General features: G+C 45.9%; 1 protein-coding gene across 2 annotated transcripts; it reads right to left on the bottom strand.

The window, feature by feature from the left end:
• Positions 1–6,446: 6,446 nt before the first annotated feature.
• On the bottom strand, positions 6,447–21,196 carry LSM1 (LSM1 homolog, mRNA degradation associated). 2 transcript variants are annotated; one of them, XM_072978989.2, is made up of 4 exons: positions 20,949–21,189; positions 18,449–18,517; positions 11,336–11,451; positions 6,447–6,992 (listed from the first exon to the last, which is right to left on the bottom strand). In XM_072978989.2, the coding sequence occupies exons 1-4, from the start codon at positions 21,097–21,099 to the stop codon at positions 6,822–6,824; spliced, it is 507 nt and encodes a 168-aa protein (XP_072835090.2). In that variant the 5' UTR covers positions 21,100–21,189; the 3' UTR covers positions 6,447–6,821. The 2 variants fall into 2 exon arrangements, with proteins under 2 accessions (XP_072835090.2, XP_072835091.2); XM_072978990.2 differs by lacking the exon at positions 18,449–18,517 and having other exon boundaries at positions 20,949–21,196.
• Between the last annotated feature and the right edge of the window lie 298 nt (positions 21,197–21,494).

Genomic DNA, 21,494 nt, shown 5'->3' with positions numbered 1-21,494 from the left:
GGTCTCTGGGGGGGGGGGAGTTATGCAACCTCCCCGGCCCACCTCCTTCCCTCCCTCGGGTTTGCTGGCTTTCCTTTCCCTTTCTTTAAAAGAAAGGAAAAATCCGAAGCATTCTGGGTAATGTAGTTTGGGGGTGGGTGGGCACTGTGGCGCGTGGTGGTGGTGGGTCTCATCATCGGACAAGAGGTCATCATCGCCACCATGCAGAAAGGCGCGGAGTTTGTGCGATGGGTGTGTGTGTGTGTTTTTTTTCTCCTTCTGGACGATCCAGGGATTCCACCCAGGAATGCCCACACCCCTCCCCCCCCAGTTAAAAAAAAAAGGCACCGGTGGAAGAAAAGCACTTGAAAATCAGTCATGGCATTATTTGGAGGGTAATGCCTGTGTTTTCCATTTCCTTTCCATGCCCTCCCCCGGCTTCTGCTGCATGTTCACAACAACCCTGACAGGTAGGTGAATACCGAGAGCGAATCAGCAGGTCTGGTCCAAGATAAAGAACAGCGTGGCATACCTTCCCATTCCATGTTGTCCTTCACCTGCCGCCCCCCAACAGCAGACTAGCTTCGAGGGAATAAACTAAACGGCTTACTGTTTGTTCTCCTCCAGCCCCTTGCTACCTGAACCCAGCACATGAAGGGGGAGACGGCCGCTTCCCATCGCCTAACAGTAGGGCTGGCCCTGTCGCGACACCATCATCCCCCACGCACCCACCCCCTTTGAAGAGCTCTCTTTCAGCAGCTCCCTCCCCACTGGAGTCTAACCCTATTTATGCCAGCGCAGCTTTAAACCCTCCGAATAAGGCCACCAGTTATGGACGGCCATTCCCACCTGTCCAGGTGCAGTGGATGGGGGAGGGAAGTCTAGAACACCTGGACGGCCAGCTGTTTTCCCATCAGCTGCAGCTTCTCCTTTCCCCTCCACCACAAATGCTTCTAAGCACAACAAAAACTTACCACCCCCCACTCCCACCCCTTCTAATGGGAAGACAGTGAAGTGAGGGCTAAAGAAGAAAAGTGTACTATTCTGGAGTTTAAAGCAATGGCTAAAGCTTCTGAACAGGTGGGTGCTCAGACAAAGTGAATATATTATGGGGCGGGACAGAGTGCTCCTACTCCTGTGCAAACCCACCCATACATCTTTTAATCCTCAGGAAACCTATACCCATGATCCCCATTGGCTCCCAAATACCAGTATGTTATTCAGATCCAACTGGTCTCAATGCTAAGAAAGTCGGTACGGGCGGGTCAGAGGGCAGATCTGAGAGGATCTCTGCCGGAGCGCTGTCCGTCTTTAGGGAAAAAGAGGTTAAGAACGAAGGGAGAGAAATGGGCCCGGAGGAAAGAAGGAAGCGACCAAGAGACTCCTAGGGAAGAGGAGGAAAAAGTCAGTTAAAAGAGGTGGGAAAAGCAGAGACGGGGACTGGTGGGCAGGAAAGGAGAGAGAAGAACCTAAGGAGAGGAAAGGGTGGGAGGAGGAGGCAGAAGCGGGAGCAGCCGAGGGAAAGGAAAAGGAAAACGTCCTTCCCCCTTGGGTAGGAATGGCTTGTCTTGAGAGCCCACAGGTCCACAAATGGGAGAAGCCGGCGGTCCCGGTCCTGTGGGAAGAAGCTGACCGGAGGAGGAGAGTTTTCCCCAGAAGCTGTCCTATTGGGGAGAGGAAGGAGGGCCGGAGTGGGGAAGAAAGATCTAGGAAGAGAGAGCGAAGGCAGAGAGAGAGAGAGACAGAAAAGAGAGAAGGGCTCCATGGATGAACAGAGGCAGGGCGGCAAGATCTGCACAGCCCAGGAGGAGCAAGGAGCTTTCGCCTCTGGGAGAGGCGCCTGCGCAGGTCCAAGGGCCCTTGTTGCCACCATCACCAGGGCCAACATGGATGGACCGAGGGTGTAGGAAGACGCGGTGGGACCGCACCTTCGAGAACCAGTCTCAGCTTCAATCCTAAGAAACGGTTTATGATCCTGTTGGGTTCGGCAGAGTTCTTGAATGTCAACATTGACTTAAATAGTTTTTAGATGTTCCTAAAATAAATTTTGGATGTTTGAAAGCAGAACAAGTCTCTTGTGTCCGAACTGCCAATGGCCCCAGGTACTGATCACCCCCCTCTTGAAAGATGAACCCTCACACTAGGTTGACCTCTAAATAGAAACGGCCCCAAGTTATATGCACCAAAAGACAGAATCTAGGCTGTGGATCCTGCCGCTCATGCTTCCAACACCCTGGCATTCCCAGAGGATTCGCGCACATCCTTCCCTGTAGCAGGATCATGGACGGACGGCCAGCTTTTGCGCAGGTTCTCCCCCATCTCAGAATCTGAAATGCCACGACGTACCGAGAACTGGCTATGAACAGTGAGACTTCAGAGCACAGATAGGATGATGGGTTTGGCCCCATGTTTCTGCGTTTTGCACTGGCCCACTACTGGACTATATCCCCAGAACTTCTCTGAAGTTAGAATAAGGGGTTCTCCATCCTTATTCTCATGCAGTAAAAATCCAGATCCTGCCCCCCCCCCGCCATTTGCATCATAAACACGGCTACTTTCATCCTAGGACCAGGCTGGTACTCTCCAGAGGTGCCAGACACCTCTCACCGTGCTGGCTGGGAATGATGGGTGTTGTAATCCAACACATCTGCCACACAAGCTTTACCCTTTTGCCAACACCTGCTTGTTTATCAACAGCAGGGACGGACATGGGCAGGCCCAGGATCCGGCTCTTCTAGTTGGCCTGGTTTAGAACTGCTAGAAAATTGCTATCCACGCCGATAGAAATAGAATTTGAAATGTATAGAAGAGATCACTCACAGTATCATTACTGGACCAAAACCTCCAGCTTCCTCCAGCATCGTACTGGACTTCACCTCCAATCCCCCAACAACTAGGCCAATAGCCCTGCTGGTTGGGGAGGGTAGGAGGTCTAGTCCCTCCTGGACAGGCAACAGTTCAAGGAAGGCGGGCTTAAAAGCTTCGAATGCGCAAACGTTATCTCACGTGGAAACAGTCCAGCCAAAGCTGATAAGGCTCGAATTTAGCTACAGGTTTCAAGGATAGAATTTTACGCACTTGAAAGCACATCAAATTATATTTGGCTGAATCATACTGCAATAAATTTAGGCTCCAGTATTTGACGGAATAGTCAAAAGAGAAGAGCAGTGTGAATACAGAGTTTTGTCTATAATTTTGATTTAAACATTATTGCCAATAGGTTGAACACACGGAAAAGGATTGTTCCCGAAATGCGGAGTCAGACATTTCTTTCTCTGCATCTATGCCTGGTATGCAGACCTTTTTCATAAAAGGCTTATATCACACCTAAGTATCTGTTTACTTTGGACAATCAGCTAAATCTACAAAATCTGAATATACAGTGGTGCCTTGCTTAACGAGCGCACCGTAGAACGACGAATCCGCATAGCAAGGACGTTCTAGCAATCGCAAATGCGATCGCATACCGATGGCCCCTATGGCCGAAAATCGCTTTGCGAAGATCGGTAAGCGTTTCGCTTACCGATCTTCGCAAAACGAAGCCGCGGACCAGCTGTTCGGCAGCTCCAAAATGGCCGCCGGAAGCCCCGAAATGGCCGCCCGCAGCGTTTTCCCGCCCTCCCCTTGCTTACCGAGGGCGCGAAAATGGCTGCCGGCTATAGGAAAACTTCGCTGAACGGTGAGTTTTGGAGCCTATCCGATGGCTTTCCCCATCCCGTGCAGTGATGTTTTCACACAGCGAGGGTTAATCCGGAACGGATTAACCTCACTATGCGAGGCACCACTGTAGTACATCCATTTCTGGAGCTTGGAGGGCTGCTCTCTCTCAACCCCTACCCTATTTTATCTCCCCAAAAAAATTTCTCCCCCTGAAAAAGCTCTCTTGTGCTCTCTAGTGGCCAAAGATATATACAGTATATCTTTCAAAAATTAAATCATTTTGAGTGGGGACCCTTTCAGGCAGCAAATTGCCCTGTTCCCTAGCGCAGAGGTCCCCAACCCCTGGTCTGCGGCCTGGTGCTGGTCCATGGGCTTCCCAGGACCTGGCTGCAGAGATGGATCTCTGCTCCCCAGCCCGCCCGCACAGTGGGCATGTTGCGCTTGTGGGTGTGTGCACCATGCCCATCCACGTGTGCAATACGCCCATCCACGAGTGCAACACACCCACCTGTGAGTGTGGGGGTGTCCCCACATCCCATGCACGGAGCCCCCCAAACCATTCCACAGTTCCAAAAAAGTTGGGGACCGCTGCTCTAGCGGGTACAAGCAGACTTTTTAGCCATCATAAAAATGTTGTGGGGTGCTGGAGCCACACAATGCCCATCCCTAAGCTAAATAAATCAATTTAAGGTAAGGGTTCCCTTTGACAATTCGTCCAGTCATGTCCAACTCTAGGGGGCGATGCTCATCCCCATCTCCAAGCCGTAGAGCCAGCATTTGTCCGAAGACAGTTTCCATGGTCACGTGGCCAGCGCGACTAGACACGGAACACTTTCTCACCGTGGTGGTACTGCTTTATCGATTCGCATTTTTACATTCGCATTAACCACATTTTCATCTTCCAGTAATTAGCTAGCAACCTTCAAGTCCAAAGTGGCCACCTTCCAGATATCTGGGACACCCCCAGAACCCCCCAAATTTCTAACCAAGGTAGCTTTTAAACAGAAAATGCATTGTGTCCCCCTCTCATGGCCACTTTCTTTTTTTAAAGAATGTGTCTGTGGGGTGGACATACATGGTGCTGGGATAACTCTGACAAAACTGCCCACTACCCCATAGGAAGCACCAGGGGAATTTGAGACACCCCCTCCCAAAAAAAAGTAAGAACCTGAACTATGGGACCAGATGTTGCACCCTGTTCTGTTCCAGCTGTATTATTCCTGATATTTAGAATGACCACAGAAGTCTTTCCTCAGTCTTTTCAGAAACACTGAAGAGAAAGCTGCACTGTCTACTTCATTTCCAGAATCTGCCCCAATACTCTGATTTACACAGCCTAACTTTCCAGTCAGTTGCCAACTGAGCTGGCCCTTGCTCTAACTCTTGTTTAAGCGTCCACAAGTTATCCGAGCTCGCTTGTGAATCCCCTCCTTTGCACGCAAGAGGCTCCGGTTTCACGCCGCCAGCATCTCCTAGGTAAAATCCTGGACAGCCGCTACAAGGCTACGCTGATAGTACTGGGTTCCGGGGGCCTGTGGTCTGACTCAATGTGAGCCAGCTTCCAAGGGGGTTGTTTTTCACAGCAGCCTTCTGGACCGCAGGTGGCCACACTAGGCATTCTGACACCTAATGCATGAAATCCAAAAAAAGCTCTCCCGATAGGTATCTATACCATGTGGCCCATTCATTGCTCTGTACTGGTGCTCCAGACCTGCCTTATGAAGAGTGCTGTCTTACCCTACCTAAGACTTAAAGATCCATCCATGGAAACAATGGAGTGCCCTTTCCCTTAAACTGAATACCATTGTCAGCAGGTTGAATGAATCTGAGATATTCCTGAACCAAGGAATCACAGCCACAACCAGCATCCTACTAATACGTGTGCCAGTAAATCTCCAGACATCCCTTCAAGTTTCTGATTGAGCTCAGGGTTGTAGTGGAAGCACAGACTGAAATGCTCAGTAGACTTGATTAGGTTCTCCCATCGCCTTGAAAAACTTAGCTATACAGTGGTGCCTCGCTTAATGATGATAATCCGTTCCAGGAAAATCGCTGTTAAGCAAAAACATCGTAAAGCGAAATTAAAAAGCCCATTGAAATGCATTGAAAACCCCTCAATGCATTCCAATGGGCTAAAAATTCACTGTCCAGCGAAGATCCTCCATACGGCGGCCATTTTCGGTGCCTGTATAGCGAGGAATGTCACTAAGCCCAGCGGGGAGCCATTTTAAGCACCCGGCTGTCATTTTGAAAACCCGACAATCAGCTGTTTTTGATCATCGTAAAGCGAAAATTGGTTCCCAAAGCAGGGAACCTATAATCACTAAGCAAAATTACATTTAGACCATCATTTTGCAATCACAAAAACATCGTCGTAAAGTGGATTCATCGTAAAGCGGGGCAATCGTTAAGCGGGGCACGATTGTACGTCCTCCAAGTACCTTGAGTTTGGGAGTGGGTGGGATCAATTTGCTCAGCTATACTTCAATACAAAGCAGAGTAATATAGCATGCTCGGGTCTTGAATATGTAATTCAAAGCCGTATGCCTCACAAAACACCCGTTACAATGGGTCTGGATAAGCATCAACACAGCTACCTGCATTTGGGGGCTATGGGGATGGTTGTGATGGGCACCTGAACTTCAAAATGTATCAGTTTTACATCCCGTGTTAATGTCTTTACCAGCCCAAATCTTGAGTGAAAGATGCCTCGCCTCCCCTTTCTCCCCACTACCCTAGTCTGATAAAAAGTTGGTAACCGAAGAGGCTGCCCCAGTTCTCAGAGAGGGTTCCAGCCTCAGTCATGATGGTGTTCGGAGTCAACTTTTATTCACATGCTGGAGACAGAGTTAGTCTTCCATCTCCTCTCCGTCCAAAGTCATGAAACTACAGAAACTCAAGCGGAGGATTCTCATCCCAAGACGGCCCCTCTTAAAAGCAGCTCCGTCACTCTGGCTTACAAGAGCATGCCGGCTTTCTCGTGGGTCCTTGAAAACAGTGATTTCGTGAAAGCAATACATCATGATTATATTCTGCACTCAGGAGGGAAGAAAACAAAATTAAGAAGGCTTTCATTCACACAAGGCTCTAAATAAAAATAAAAATAATAAAAAATAAAAGCACTCCTCCAGTGTGAACGCTGCTGCTCTCAGGCAGCTGCCGTTGTTGTCCAGGCTAGGAGTCTAGTATTCATCCAGAGTATCCGCGCGGGGGATGGAGAGGCCCCGCTCCTTCAGCGCTTGCACTTTGAGCTTCTCCGACTCCTGCTTGGCTTGCTGCTCCACCCGCTGTACTTCCAGGATCTCCTCGATCGAGACTTGCTGCAAAGGGGTGTCGCTTTCCTTCTCCAGGTCCTAGAACAGTAAAAGAAGGCCTCAGTCTGAGAAAAGAAAGGCTCTGCTTAGACCAGCCTTCCCAAGGTGGCTGGACTCCAACCCTCGTCACCTTTAGCCATTAGAGCCCATGGTGAGGAACGCTGGGAGCGGCAGCTCAAGATCCAGAGGGCTCTCCCTTTGCTCACTGCTGTACGAGGTGGAAGAAATGCTATGAAGGCAGGTGAGCCCTGGCATTATGGCACAGTCCAGTGGTTCCCCAACTGTGTGCCCCAGTGTGCTGCCAAACCCAGTCGGGGCACTGTGGCATCCGCGGAGGTCCTACTCAGATTGGGCTCCCCCCCCCGCCGCCCCATGGGGAGCCGTGGCCAGTAAGTCAAGGGAACCACGAGTTGAAAAAGCCCGGGAACCCCTGGCATATTCAAAAGGACATACCGTATTTTTCGCTCCATAAGACGCACCTTTCCATAAGACGCACCAATTTTTTTAGGAGAAGAAAACAGGAAAATATAATCTGTTTTCTTCGCTCTGTAAGACGCACAGACTTTCCACCCCCCTGTTTTGTGGGGAAAAAGTGCATCTTATGGTGCGAAAAATACGGTAAGCCATTGTTAAGATACAGCAGCAAGAAAACAGAACTCTACATTACCTGTAACACTAACCAATTTATTATAGCATAACTTTCAGGGATATACTTCCTCAGATTCATGGAGCGCACTCATAACCATGCGTGTGTGTGTTCGGAAGGGTAGATGGGATGCAGAGAGTGAGGTGAGAGTGGATTTAAAGGTAAAATTATTAGCAATGGCAACCAAATTAATATAAACATCCTGGAACCATATAGCATTTTCCCCCCATACAATAGCCTTTTTTCCATGTATAACTACTGGCCAGCTCAGTGGTTTATGTAGGTCTCTAGCCGCGTAGCCAGAGGTTGGGCATTTGATTCCCCCCCCCCAGTGCCTCCTGGACAGGGACTGGACTGAAGGATCCATAGGGTCCCGTCCAGCTCTGCAGATTTGATATGAGGAGGATAAGAAAAAAGATCTTGTGCCACCTTTTAAAGACTAGTGAGGAGAGTTTTTGAAGATTAAAATCAAGACCAGGGGTACTACATTTAAGTCACAGGTATGTAAATATAATCCAGAATCTTTTGGTCTCATGCAGAGTAAACCGGAAAAAAATGCACAAATTGTGCACAGGAACTTATTGGCATGCTTGGATTGCACAACTGGTTGTGCAATCGTGTATGGAACAGAGGACTGGCAAAATGTGAAAACTGCTTTCTTGATCGCCCTTGCATGAATGGAGCTTCATAACAGATTTTTGGCTACAGTGTGTCTAGTAATCATTGGGCGTAATTAGCTAATGCTAAGCATCTGTAGGCTGATAAACGGCAGGGCGTTTGTCTTTGAAACGCTGAAGCAACGTGTTCTGTTCTCCAGAAAGAGCTGTGTGTGCTGAGAGAGAAGAGGTTTTTTTTGTGAAAAATGAAAATAACTTTCTGATTATATACAAAAATGTTGTGAAAATTACCTTCTGGACAGTGTACAGTACCGGGATGGTCCAGTCTCTTTTAAGGCTCCACTTGTAATACTGAAGTATATGACTCCCAGTTCAAATGTTTCCCATTCAAATGCCCCTTTGAAATTCCTTTTTTTCTAAAAAAGTTGCTTTGAGGTCATAATGTCAGATGGTGCCCACTGTTTTTTCTTGTGTACAGATTGTTCTGTCTACCAACGTAAAATGCACTATTGGCAGAGGACAGCACAGATCCCAGATGAGCAGGTAAACAAGACTCCTGGTGTTATTATAGGAGATATTTCTGGGACCCATAATGCTGCTGCCAGGCATGAACATGCAGTGTGCAGCAGGATCTTACTCTTGTCTCTGTGCTCATGTTTTGCACCCATTTAAGACTGGGAAACTGCCCTTAAGTGAAAAAAGTCTGGTCACTAAGTACATGGGAAGGAGAAGTATTATTGTTGAGAAATGGGGTCCGATGACGTTGAGTGGTCTCCACTGGGAGCTACATGTGACTAGTGCGGTTCCGTCTTTTTGTTTTGTTTTGTTCTTTCTTGTCTTGTAGTTTGGTTTTGGGTACCAGCCCTTCCTTGTCAATTTGTTTTCTTTGTTTCATCGAGTATAGTGTTCATTAAATAGGATCCCTTTATTTTAGTGCTTGTTCAGATCCACAAAAGAGACTCAAAATTCATGGATTTACATCAGGCGGTCCTTAAACGACATGTTCTGCGCCACTTAGTCAGTACGAACTTACAGTGACTCTAATAAATCTCTCAAGGTAAGTGAGATATTCAAGGAGTGGCTTTAGCAGTTCCTCCCCGCACTTGAGTTTTGATGGCCAAACAGGGATTTGAATCCAGATGTCCTGAGTATTAGTCTGTTACTCTGTCCACTACAACACACTGGGTCCTATCTTGGCTCCTTAAACTGCAGTATTCATATTTCATGATACACTAAGACTGAGTTTACTAGTAAAGCAGATGTTCATGCTAGTGACTATTGAAGGTTCATTAGAATTGGCTAGACATGATACCTTTGTGATAGCCAATCTATTAATACAAGTACAGTAGTGTGCTAAAAAACCATTGCCCTTATTCAAATGTTTGTTGATAGACTAGACCTTGTGAATGTATCCTAACCACAACTTTTGTTTATATGCTGGAATCCTTTCATTACACAGAAAAGAAAAGTCTGGTTACAATGTTTTCCCTGACACATGACCCTTCAACATTCTTTAAAGCTCACAGGTTCTTAAGATACAAAGGGATTTAAAAACATTTCTTCTGCCTTAAACACAGCATGTCTGACTACAGAAAATTCTGTAGAAAATTTTCCAAAATAAAAAAAATTCCAGAACTTTTTTTCCATTGCTGGGGAAATAATCACAGTCCCAAAAATGTGCTACCAGCAATGTGGGCTCAACTAGTTCTGAATAAGATTGCCATCCCTCCGAAATTGAAATTAAAGTGAAATTGAAATTCTATAGAGACGGTGAGAAACTAGAAGTGTGCCAATGTTCAAAATGGAGAATTAAATTCTTTTGGAAGCAGATGACAACGATGACGACAACATGTAATGCACAATTGATCAGATTATCAAAATTGATGTGTCACCTATTTTCAGTGGATTAGTCTTTAAATTGTCCAAACAGACTGGATAGTTCAGTGGTACTCTTTAAATTTAAAAAATAAATAAATCTATGTAAAAGAAATGTATGTACATACAGTGGTGCCTCAACTTACGAACTTAATTGGTTCTGGAACTCCAGTCGTAACTCGCATTGGTCGTAAGTCGAAGCACCATTTCCCATAGGAATGCACCGTAATGCAATTAATTCGTTCCAGCCAAAGGGAAAAAATCACAAAAAATAAAAATAATTTAAAAAAGCAAACACTGCAAGACCCGTCAGAAACACGATTAATCCGTTCTGGCCCAAAGGAAAAAAAAAACACCCTGAAAAGCAAACAAACACTGCAAGACGCATCAGAAACATGATTGATCTGTTCTGGCCGAAAGGAAAAAGAAACCCAAAAAGCAAACAAACACTGAAAGACCCATCAGAAATGAAAGATAAAATCACCAAGAAGCAAACAAACCCTGCAAGACCCATCAAAAATGCAAAACAACAACAACAACAACAACAACAACAAAAAAACAACAACAACCAAAAAGCAAACAGGGAGTGCAAGACCCACCAGAAATGCAAATTAAAAAAACCCTACAAAGCAAACAGAGTGTAAGACCCATCGGAAATGCAAACAACCAACCAACCAAACAACCAACCAAAAAGCAAACACAGAGTGCAAGACCCAGCAGAAATGGGGGGGGGGGGAAACAACAACCAAAAAACAAACAAACCCTGCAAGACCCATCATAAGTCAAGGCACCACTGTATTTAAACACAATGTTCTCATAAAAATAACTACATCACGTTTTGAGTTGTTTGACTATAACTGTAAAACCACATTAAATGCACCTCCCCCCCCCTTTCCCTTCATCTCACACATTCATGGGCTGTTGGGATCATGTGCAAATCCGATTGTTCTCTTTTTAGGGTGTTGGGAAATTCTTCAAAAAAAAAAAAAAAAGGTTTCCACTTCAAAATGTTATGGAATCCACATCATTGCACACTGTGTAGGTGACCCCATCGTACTTGCAAAATGTTCAGCATGGAATCCCCTAATTTTAGTGTTAGAAGAAATGATGAGAAGGGGCACACATTTGAGACTTACCTTTGGTGGGGATCAGCTTTTCCCCCATTAGAATAAAACACAGTAGTACAAACCACCACCTGATAAACCTAAAGCAAGTCTACAGAAACCAGAAATTGGCTTACTCACAATTTCCCCTAGGAGGACCACGTTCTCGCCTCTCACCACGAAGATGCCACGTGGGATGTCACCGTATTTTCTGCCTACATGAATGCGCTCCACTGTCTGGTGCAGAACCAGATTGGCTGCAGAGTTCAGGAACAAGGAAGAGAGGGGAAAAAAGGAGGAAAACAGGATTTAAATGGGCGTCAGCTAGAAAATGAACATTAAGCCACAAAGCTCCAGTATGCTTTATGCTTCTGCTTGAACCATGCTCTATGAGGCTAACAGAGAAGCACTTTTCATCAAAATGCACCTTTCCCTCAAGAAACTAAAAGTGATGCAAAGGGATTTCAATCCTTTCAGCCTCACAGAAACCCTGTGAACCTTGGGTACGGTTTTTCTGCACTATTCATGGAGGGCTTGTGCGAAGCCTGAAGAAGTGACTCTGTTCTCCATAAAAGCTTGCAATCTGTTTGAGAGAGAGAGAGAGAGAGAGAGAGAAATGCCTGTAACGAGTGACCAGACTAAGGGAGCGCCATTGCTCCCCTGCTAGTAGAAAACAGCTTACTAGCCTGCAAAGAGGCTGCTGTTGTGTGGTTCCATGCTGGCCACACGTGGAAACTTCTCTTCTTCAGTGGAAATGCAGGAGGCCCGTTTATTACCAGACCAGGAAAAATGGACTAGTGACACATATAGGTCTAATCAAATGAATAGCCCACTATTTATACCCCCCCACCTTTCTAAGAGGGACGCGGTGGCACTGCACGTTAAACCGCAGAAGCCTCTGTGCAGAAAGGTCAGAAGACCAGCCATCGTAAGATCGAATCCACGCAACAGAATGAGCTCCCGTCGCTTTGTCCCAGCTGTTCGCCAACCTAGCAGTTCGAAAGCATGCAAAAATGCGAGTAGATAAATAGGTACCACCATGGTGGGAAGATCACAGCGTTCCATGTCTAGTCGCGCTGGCCATGTGACCACGGAAATTGTCTTTGGACAAACACTGGCTCTATGGCTTGGAAACTGGGATGAGCACTAGAGTTGGACACGACTGGACTAAATGTCAAGGGGAAGCTTTACTTTACCTTACACCTTTCTAAAAAAGAATGGCACTCAACCCAGCTAATGGTAAAAACAAATGTAAGATGTGAAACTTAATTTTAAAACAGAACATCAAAGAAAGAATGGGACACACACCAAAAAAGACCCTTCAACAGGTATTTATTTTACCTGCACAAGGTAATGTGAATAGAAAGGTGGTTGCTTGCTGGCAGGGAACAAGGAAGGGCTAAGCCTAACCTCCTTTGGTATGGGGTTCCACATCCTATAAAGCTATGCAACCCCCCTCCCTGTGAAAAAACACAACCAAGCAGGACTGTATGATCGGGAACAGAAAAGTATCAAACATTCGGTTCTACAGACAGGAACCATGCAACGTTCAATAGATGCCACAGGAGTGGAGCCAACTCCAGCTGTATTTTCCTTCTTTAGACGGCGGCCTAGATATATTTTTCTTGGAAATGGAGGGCTATGCAATTGCAACTGGCTACATATTTTTAAACAGAGAAAAGGGACACAAGGACCTCTTAAAACAGCTTTCAAGAGCTTTTAGCCAGTCAGAAAATGCAGCTTCACACTATCAATTTCTATTTATGGGGCTTTTAAAAATTACTGAGCAATGATTTTATGTGTTGTGTATGTAATAAGCATGAACTATTTGGCAAGCGAGATGTGAATTATAAGTCAGCTTATCTTGAAGAAAGCCAGAAGCTCTTGATGCTGCAAACTGAAGTGGAAGATCACGCAAATACGAATGGAGATTGCCAATTCCTGGCCACAGGGACACATGAAGCCAACCTTACATGAAATTTAATGTATCGTTTAGACGTGTCTTCCTTTAGCTGGACCCTTCCACAGTAGGCTGATGATTCTGGGAGCTCTAGTTCAACATACAAAGAGGGGAACCCCTAATGGCAGGCTGAATTTATAAACTCAGGTTTCCAGTCAGTTTTCTGGAAGATTGGTTGGAAGCATCCACTACATGCTGTGTTTGGTCAGCACACTGGAAATCCAGTTTCTAAGGCTGCATCATTATTAGTATCTCTGTAAGGCCTTGGAAGAAGCGTTAAAAATGCTCGTTAACAGAAAGCAAGTCAGACACACTTTGGTCAACACACATCCTACAAGCAGAAAATATCTGCCATTGTTTTGGTCGTCAGTAGCTCAGACAACTGTCATAGAAGCAATGGTGGCATTTGACATCATCATCAACCCATAGGTTATCATGAGGTGGGCATCCTGTGGTGTGGCCCTCAGAGGCAAGATGTTCTGACCCTGATTTGGAAAGCCCTCTGGCCAAACGATCGGTCCATCCCCCAGCAGCCTCCAACATTGGCCGAAGGCTTAATCCCTGCCTTCTCCAAGGAGTCCCAGAGAAAACATTTGCCCTTTAAACCCCAAACAGCTGCCACCAAATAATACAACTAAGAGGCTCCAAGCTTTTGAGGGCTGAGACCTGCAGGTAGCCCAAAAAATGCAACTGGAGAGTCCCTTCTGTACTGTTTCATGAGGTGGCAATATTACACTGGCAACCCCATACACTGGCAGCCACATTGCAGTCCGTTAGTGGGGCCTCATCTACCAGATAATGCATGTTGTAGAACAAAGTGAGTGCCTTCTTAGATGGCAACCCCCATTGGCACCAGCAAAGGATGAGGAATAATAGAAACTGCAGTCCAACATCTGGAAAGCCACACTCGTCCAACATCAGTGTATGCGACACTGACCTAGATGGAGCAGCCACCTCATTGGTGTAAGCATCTCATGGCCATAGCCTCCTTTCCCTTCATCCATACACCAGTTGTAAGGATACAAAGAAGCTAAAAGAACAACTGAGACATAGCAAAGACTCTGCTAAAGCTGGAATATAGGAGAATCTAAAATAAAGACGGCTTTTAAAGAAAGGAAATATGCTACCAATGCAGAACACTGCTATAACCTCCGATAAAACACAAAGTGATCTTATAAGAATGCAAAAATAAAATAAAATAAAATAAAATAAATGAAGAGCTTTCCTTCTGAGCTTGTGTTATTCCTGGAAATTAACTAGAATTTTCCGACCCCTTTCTACTTTGGATTAAAATTGAGCTTCCTTGTTAAATCTACAATGTTCCAGATGTTTGAACGTAATTTCTATTTTGGTTCTCTCTCATAATCTTGATTTTTACTAATATTTTAATGTTCAACCCAAGTCTCACTACTTTATTAGCTTTAGAGCGACTACAGTCATCTGTCATAATAAGCCCTGGTGTGGTCTGTTGAAATTCTGTTTTATTGTGAAGCTCCAACCACCTCTCCTAACAAACTACGGTTACAAACTAGAATCCAAATGACTTGTTTCCTAGCTGTCTTCCCTGAAGCAGAAGCTCACAAAAGGGACAGAAGACTAAGAGGCTCCAAATGAGGAAGACAACCTACAGTTTGTTTAGTCATCTTCTATATAATTTATGGTTTAAGCAACAAATCACAGGAAATACAAACCACCACTTATTGTGCCATGCAATATGCCTGGTCTTTCACATGGCAAAGAAAGAGAATAAAGGAAATCAGGAGCAAAATATAATACACATTATGGCCATGTTCTCATGGAACAGTAAAATAGGAATGGTAAACTAACAGCTAAACGAACCTGGAGTTTTTTTCATGTGCCATCCAAACACAGGAACCTCTAGACGTCTTACCAAACATGCCAGAACTCATATTTTAAGAACAAATCCCAGTTTACAATCCTGGTTTATATGCAGAGTGCAACAAGACAGGATGTGGGGCTTGGATAACATGGCACAGAAGCCGCTTTGGGTGTGTTTATAGCTAAGCATGGAAATCATGTAGCCTTCAGTCCAGGGTGGGAATTATGAGTCCCAAGGCCTTCTTCACAGGCCCCTGATGACAATAAATTTTCAGCCTGTACAGAAGGATTGCTGCTTCTAAATTGTGCAGAAGCAGTGATTCTTCTCCAAAGGCAAATTCAGAGCCTTGGTAGAGGGGATGGCGTGTAATGATCCCCCCGCTACCGTGGAAATTGAAGAAAGTTACCTAGAAATAAACAGCAAATATTTTCAAGGTTTTAATAATGCAAAATAATTCCATTTAGGGAGGGGCCTCTATGAAGTGATGCTGGTTTAATCTGCTTTCACTAGCAACAGCTAATAAGACAGCAGGTCTTAGCATACAACTTTTTAAAGGATTGCCCGTCTTGCATGAAGTTCTCACGTCAACATGTATCCACAATGATTTTATTTTTATTTTATAATATGACTACGGTAGTAACCATGCATGAAACGAACACTAAGCTCAGCAGTTTTCCAAACCTTTCTGAATTAACTCTCTACGCTTTTATTTAAACTTGAGATGTGAAAAATAAGATGAATAAAAAGGTATTAAAAATAGCATTCCACATCTGAAGGCATTAGAATGTCTACAATACATTAACTCCTATATGCCAAAGGTCTTGTTTACACCTTTTAAGCATCAAGAGAGGAGACTCTGGAATGGCATTTACAGATCTGTGACCTAAGTTTTTCTTAGAAGTCCCTTCAAACCAATGGCAGCTACATGAGAGCACTGCATCCCTCTTTTAGAAGGGCATTTTGAAGCATGGCACAACATTTTTACAGAAGCTCACTTCCAGGATGACCTTGAGAACGTTCTAAGCAGAGGAAGGTTCCCCGGATGGGGTGATGAACACTAAAAATGTTCTTGGTCTCCAGAAGCACAAACAGCTCCCTCTAGTGGCACAGGAGAAATCCAAGGGAAGGCACTGCATGACCTCTGCAAAGCTACTGGACTGCATCTCCCATCACCCATCTCTGTTAATGACGTGGGCCAAGGCTGGTGGAAAGTGCAGTCCATTGGCCATGCCTTCCTCAGCCCTGTCCCTGAACTCAATGATGGGGATGCTGCCATCCTGAGGAGTAGCCATTCATAGGCCAAACCTTGCTGGTCTCATGCTTTCTTGCAGCCATCACGCCACAGTATAACTATCAGGTACTAGATGAAGAAAGGCTTCCTTTTCTCTACTCTGAGCTTCACACCATTTTACTTCAGTGGATGATCCCAGGTTCTAGTACTGTGGGGGGAAAAAGCACACCTCCTTTCTGCCACATGGTGACATAATTTTATACCCTAGGAAGGAAGGAAGGAAGGCGCCTTCTAATACGTCCAAATGTTGGTCCAGGAAGCCCAGTATTGTTTATGGCTTTATGAGGCACACCGCAGTACCGGTGTTTTCTCCTCCCCCAACATCCATGGAATTGGTACCTGCGATTTCAGTTATCCGCGGTTTACCACACCACGAAGAGTCGGACACGACTAAACGACTACGATAGACAACATATAAGGGGGTGGGCCTTGTGGAGTTTGTCCCATCCCTTTGCATGCTGTACATAAGGTTTGCTACTATCTGCAGTTTTGGGTATCTGTGGTAGATTGTGGAACGTATCCCTCATGGACATGGGGGGCTTCACTCACATTCATCTACCATAACTGGCATCTCTCCCCACCACCATCCATGAAGTCACCAGATCCTTTTAAAGTTTTCCAAGCTAGCATTCATTACTGCATCACCTGGCCACAAACTCTTGCTCAATTATGCGCTACGTTGCCAGAATCTCTCGTTATCGAGCTTCAGGGATATTCCCTGCGTCAAGGCTAGCATAAGGAAGGAGGAGGAAAACTTGCTTCCACCCATTTTCTCTATACCATGTTATGACTCTGCACATTTCTACCATGACTCTACTATCCAACTTTCCCTCCAATATTTATGTATTTATTTATAATTCCTGGCTTTCTTCCATTGAGCTTCAAGCAGTGTACATGGCTTCCACCCTCTCCACCTCATCTTCGCAACAGTCCTATGAGGTAGGTTAGTATGACTGGCCCAAGACCACACAGAGAACTTCTCAGCTAAGTAAGCATCTCCACTCATATCTGCAGGGGCTCCGTCCACTCTCAAAACCACGACCTCATACTACAGCACCACAACAGGCTGAAGCATCGGACCTTTTCTTCCTAAAGAGGTTGCTCCAGCCCCCTGACCGTTTGAAAGGCTCCTTTCTAAATGGCAGCTGCCATCTAGCAACATCTACATAAGCACACTTTCCCCACCTCTGGCAATTATCTTGAGAAGACCAAAATTATCTTAAGAAGACCAAGCACTTCTTCTGCCTCCCACCCACTAATGCCCAATTCTATTTTTCCTTACTTGGATTCTTGGCCCCATTCAAATACAACCCATAACTAACTCATCCTGACTTACCTGACAAGGTACTTGGGAATACAGTCGGACCCCTGGGTCAGCATCCGTGTTTTCATTTATTTACAGTCTGAAAATATTAATATCCCCCACCCCAAAAATATGTGCTTCCATGATTTAATTACCAAAATTGACAACTAGAGGACACTAGAGGCCACGTTATGTATAAGATTTGCTATTACAGTGGTGCCCCGCATAGCGAGCACGCCATTTAACGACAAATCTGCATAGCAATGCAGATTTTGCGATCGCAAAAGCAATCATATTGCGATGTTTAGAATGGCTAAACATCGCATTGCGATGATCGGTAAGCGTTTTGCTTACTGATCTTCGCATTGCGATGTTTGGAAAACAGCTGACCGGCTGTTCCAAAATGGCCATCCACAGCATTTTTGCGCGGTTTCCTCGCTTACAGAGGCGGCGAAAATGGCAGCTGTATGGAGGATTTCCGCATAGCAGTGAGTTTATCCCCCATAGGGACCCATTGAAAGGGTTTCAATGCGTTACTATGGGTTTTTTTTGCCCCGTATAGCGACGATTCCGGATAGCGACAATTTATCCGGAACAGATTATCATCGCTATGCGGGGCACCACTGTATCCACTCTTTTTGGCATCTGCCAGAGAGCTTGAAACTGATCCCCCGCGGATATGGGGGTGGTACTCTATTAGGCATGCATAAGACCCATATACACCTGATGTTAAAAGGCAGCTTTCCACATATTAGTGAGGGAGAAAAACTACATATACTACCAGTGATATTTGTTCATGTATGGGGAACCTGTGAAAGAGGGTAAAAGCAAAAAAGCAAGGAAGGTTTGTGGCAGCATACCAAACTGATCGATGCTGCGTAAATATCCAATCAGTGTCCTGCCATCTCGAAGGAGCACCAGGTGTTTCTCTAGAGGAGGAAAACAGATGGAAGCTATATTAGTGGTAGAACATCTCACAGGTTCGACAAAGCAGGAAAAAGCGTTGTTGTCATTTCCCCCCCCAGAAGAGAGTTTTCTCAAATTTAGTGGCAATCTTCTCCCTGTGTTCCTGGGGCTTTAGTTGGGGAGTCATTCTGATCAGGAAAACTCCAGATGGGTCTCCAGGCAACTGATGCAATTTGCCCCTTGGCCCAGCGACTATGGACAGATCTGCATAACAGCTTAACTGTTTGTACTTCAAGTGGAGCATCCATTTCAGTGCCCTATTTACAAAACTGCTGAGGGTTGACCATATTGAAATTTACTAAAGCAACAGAAGCTAAAATCACACTAAGTGACCATGACAGTTTACAGGCACCAGGGAAGTATTAGCACTGCTGCACGTCCTTCTGTTAAGCATCTAAGTATGACCTCAAGCTTGGAAAAGTTTTTTTTGTGGGGACAGCTCCCACAAACCTGCAGCTCATACTGCAGTCTCACAAAGCAATGTTTCCAAGCTCTGCATGTTACCAAAGTAAGCAGGAAAGAGTTAAAGCCACAAGTTCCCAAGGGGTTAATGCTAGATACACAAAGGCCACTAGTGTTGACCCATAAGGCACTGTCCTCCTGCTGTACCACCAGCTTTTCACCACTAGAGCAGGACTGAGGAATTTATAGGTCTCCCACAATTGGCATCCATCTTTATTAGTCACAGCTAACTAGTCCGTTGGCCTTGGAAAGGCCAACACTCCCTTGTTTTTTGGTGAAGAATTTGAGGGGAGCTACTCTGATCCCATGACAAAGCACGTATCTCAAATGAACTTTCCAAGTTCACTTCTTGGTATACCCAGTTTAAAGAACCACGCTACTTAATATTCTATGGGACGTGGTGGCACTGTGGGCTAAACCACAGAAGCCTCTGTGCTGCAGGGTCAGAAGACCAGCAGTCTTAAGATCGAATCCACGCAACGGAGTGAGCTCCCGTTGCTTTGTCCCAGCTCCTCGCCAACCTAGCAGTTCGAAAGCATGTAAATACAAGTAGATAAATAGGTACCATCTCGGTGGGAAGGTAAAAAATGGCGTTCCCTAGTCACGCTGGCCACGTGACAACGGAAAACTGTCTTCGGACAGGCACTGGCTTTATGGTTTGAAAAGCGGGATGAGCACCACCCCCTAGAGTCGGACACGACTGGACTAAAAATGTCAAGGGGAACTTTTACGTTTACCTTACTTATTATTCTGCTGGTTAGTGTTAACGGTGTAAAGATTGGCCATAAAGTTCCCTACACCAGTGCCCTTGGGCTACCAAATCTCACTCTATGCAGAAGAGCCACGTTTATCACCTGGTGCACCACCATGAAGTATTTGTTCGTGTACAGAGGACCAGCAGCATGAGTAGCCTCTCAAGGAGGGGTGGGAAACATGTGGCTCTCCAATTCCCACTCAGGATAGTTTTCAGTCTCCTATGAAACACTCAATGAACACTCAAGCAAACACCATTAATAATAAGTCTGCTTTCAAATACATTTTGATTTATGGCAGTACTGTAGTTACCTTGGAGTACAAATCCATGAATAATCCCAACAGGGGCATGGCTACAAGCCATGCTCAGGAGTGGTTCTCTGGGACTTGTAGTCCAAATATAAATTGTCTCTCATCTTTGGCTCTGGGTTCTAAGACTTTTTTCCCCATGATACTGATTTTTCAGCAAGGAATCCACATTTAATCACTAATCACACTCATGATCTTATTAGGCTGTTTGGGTTTCTCTGAAACAGAGATGGAAGAAGTTAAGTTTTGGGGTTACAACTCCCGGTACCCCCTTCAGGCCAAAACAAAAGCAAAAGAGAGACAAAAAACGCTGTCACGCCTTAAAGATTAACTGCTATAGTTCAGGTTTGGAAGAGGTAGCCATGTTAGTGTGTGCAAGCTGATCAGGTAAGATGCAAAGAAATAAAAAACAAAGAGAAAAACTTGTGGCACCTTAAAGACTATTGCATCTTAATGCAAGCTTCCCTTACATTAAAATAGAATAGTTAGTCTTTAAGGCGCCACATGTTTCTGTCCTTTTTTTTTTATTTATTTTGTCTGATAGGCTACAGCGCAATGCGCGTTTTTGGGACACCAAACTCTAAGCCTCTAAACAAAGTGACTTTTCTGGACCCCCAACGCCGGGAAGGGTCGGAGTCACCGGAGAGGGGCAGCCGGGGCGTTTCCGGGGCTGGGGCTCCCAAGCTCTTCTGCTTCCCCCCCCCCCACGGGGGGCGCTCCTCCTCCGGCCGCGGTGGCGGGGAAGCACAAAAGCTGCTCGAGGAGGCGGGGCGGAGGGGAGAGCCTCGGGGAGCGCTCGGCGGCCCCGCAAGGGAGGGAGGGAGGGAGGCAAGGCGGACGCCGCCCTCGCCCTCGCCCTCTACTACTCACTGTCGATATCCTGGATGAGGCTGGCCGTGCCCGGCATGTAGTTCATCTTTCCCCCGGACGCAGCGCCAGCAGCGCCGCCGCCTTCGCTGCCTCCTCCAGCATCTGCCCGGAAAGAAGAAGCGGGACCGCCCCTCGCCCTCGCCCCGCCCATCCCGGAAGCACGTGCCCCGGCAGCGGCGAGGAGGCGGCCGGCCCCGGCCAGGTTCGGTCCTCGGCGGGTGCGCCCGTTCGTTCCCTACGAAAGCGCGGAGGAGGCGGCGAGGAGGAGGCGGCGGCGGCTTAAATAGGCGGGGGCGAAGCGAGAACGTGGCTTTGTCTACCGGTTCCTATGGCAGCCACGGACGGTTGCATCAGATCAAAACAAACGCACGTTGCGGGGGTGGTGGTGGAGGAATAAACTTTCTTTTTTAAAATTTAACTTCATACGAGTTTTGGTGGACCAAGCCCGCTTCCCCCGTACATTAGAGGTCGGTGCATTGGACTTACATAGATCTTTTTTAAAATCTGTTTCTTTGGACGACTTGCGTAACCAAAAAAATAAAAATA

This window comes from Pogona vitticeps, chromosome 8 (genome assembly GCF_051106095.1).
Source record: "Pogona vitticeps strain Pit_001003342236 chromosome 8, PviZW2.1, whole genome shotgun sequence".
NCBI classification, from domain to species: Eukaryota; Metazoa; Chordata; class Lepidosauria; order Squamata; family Agamidae; genus Pogona; species Pogona vitticeps.
The sequence above is the reverse complement of the archived record's forward strand: the minus strand, read 5'-3'. Positions and strand labels throughout refer to the sequence as shown.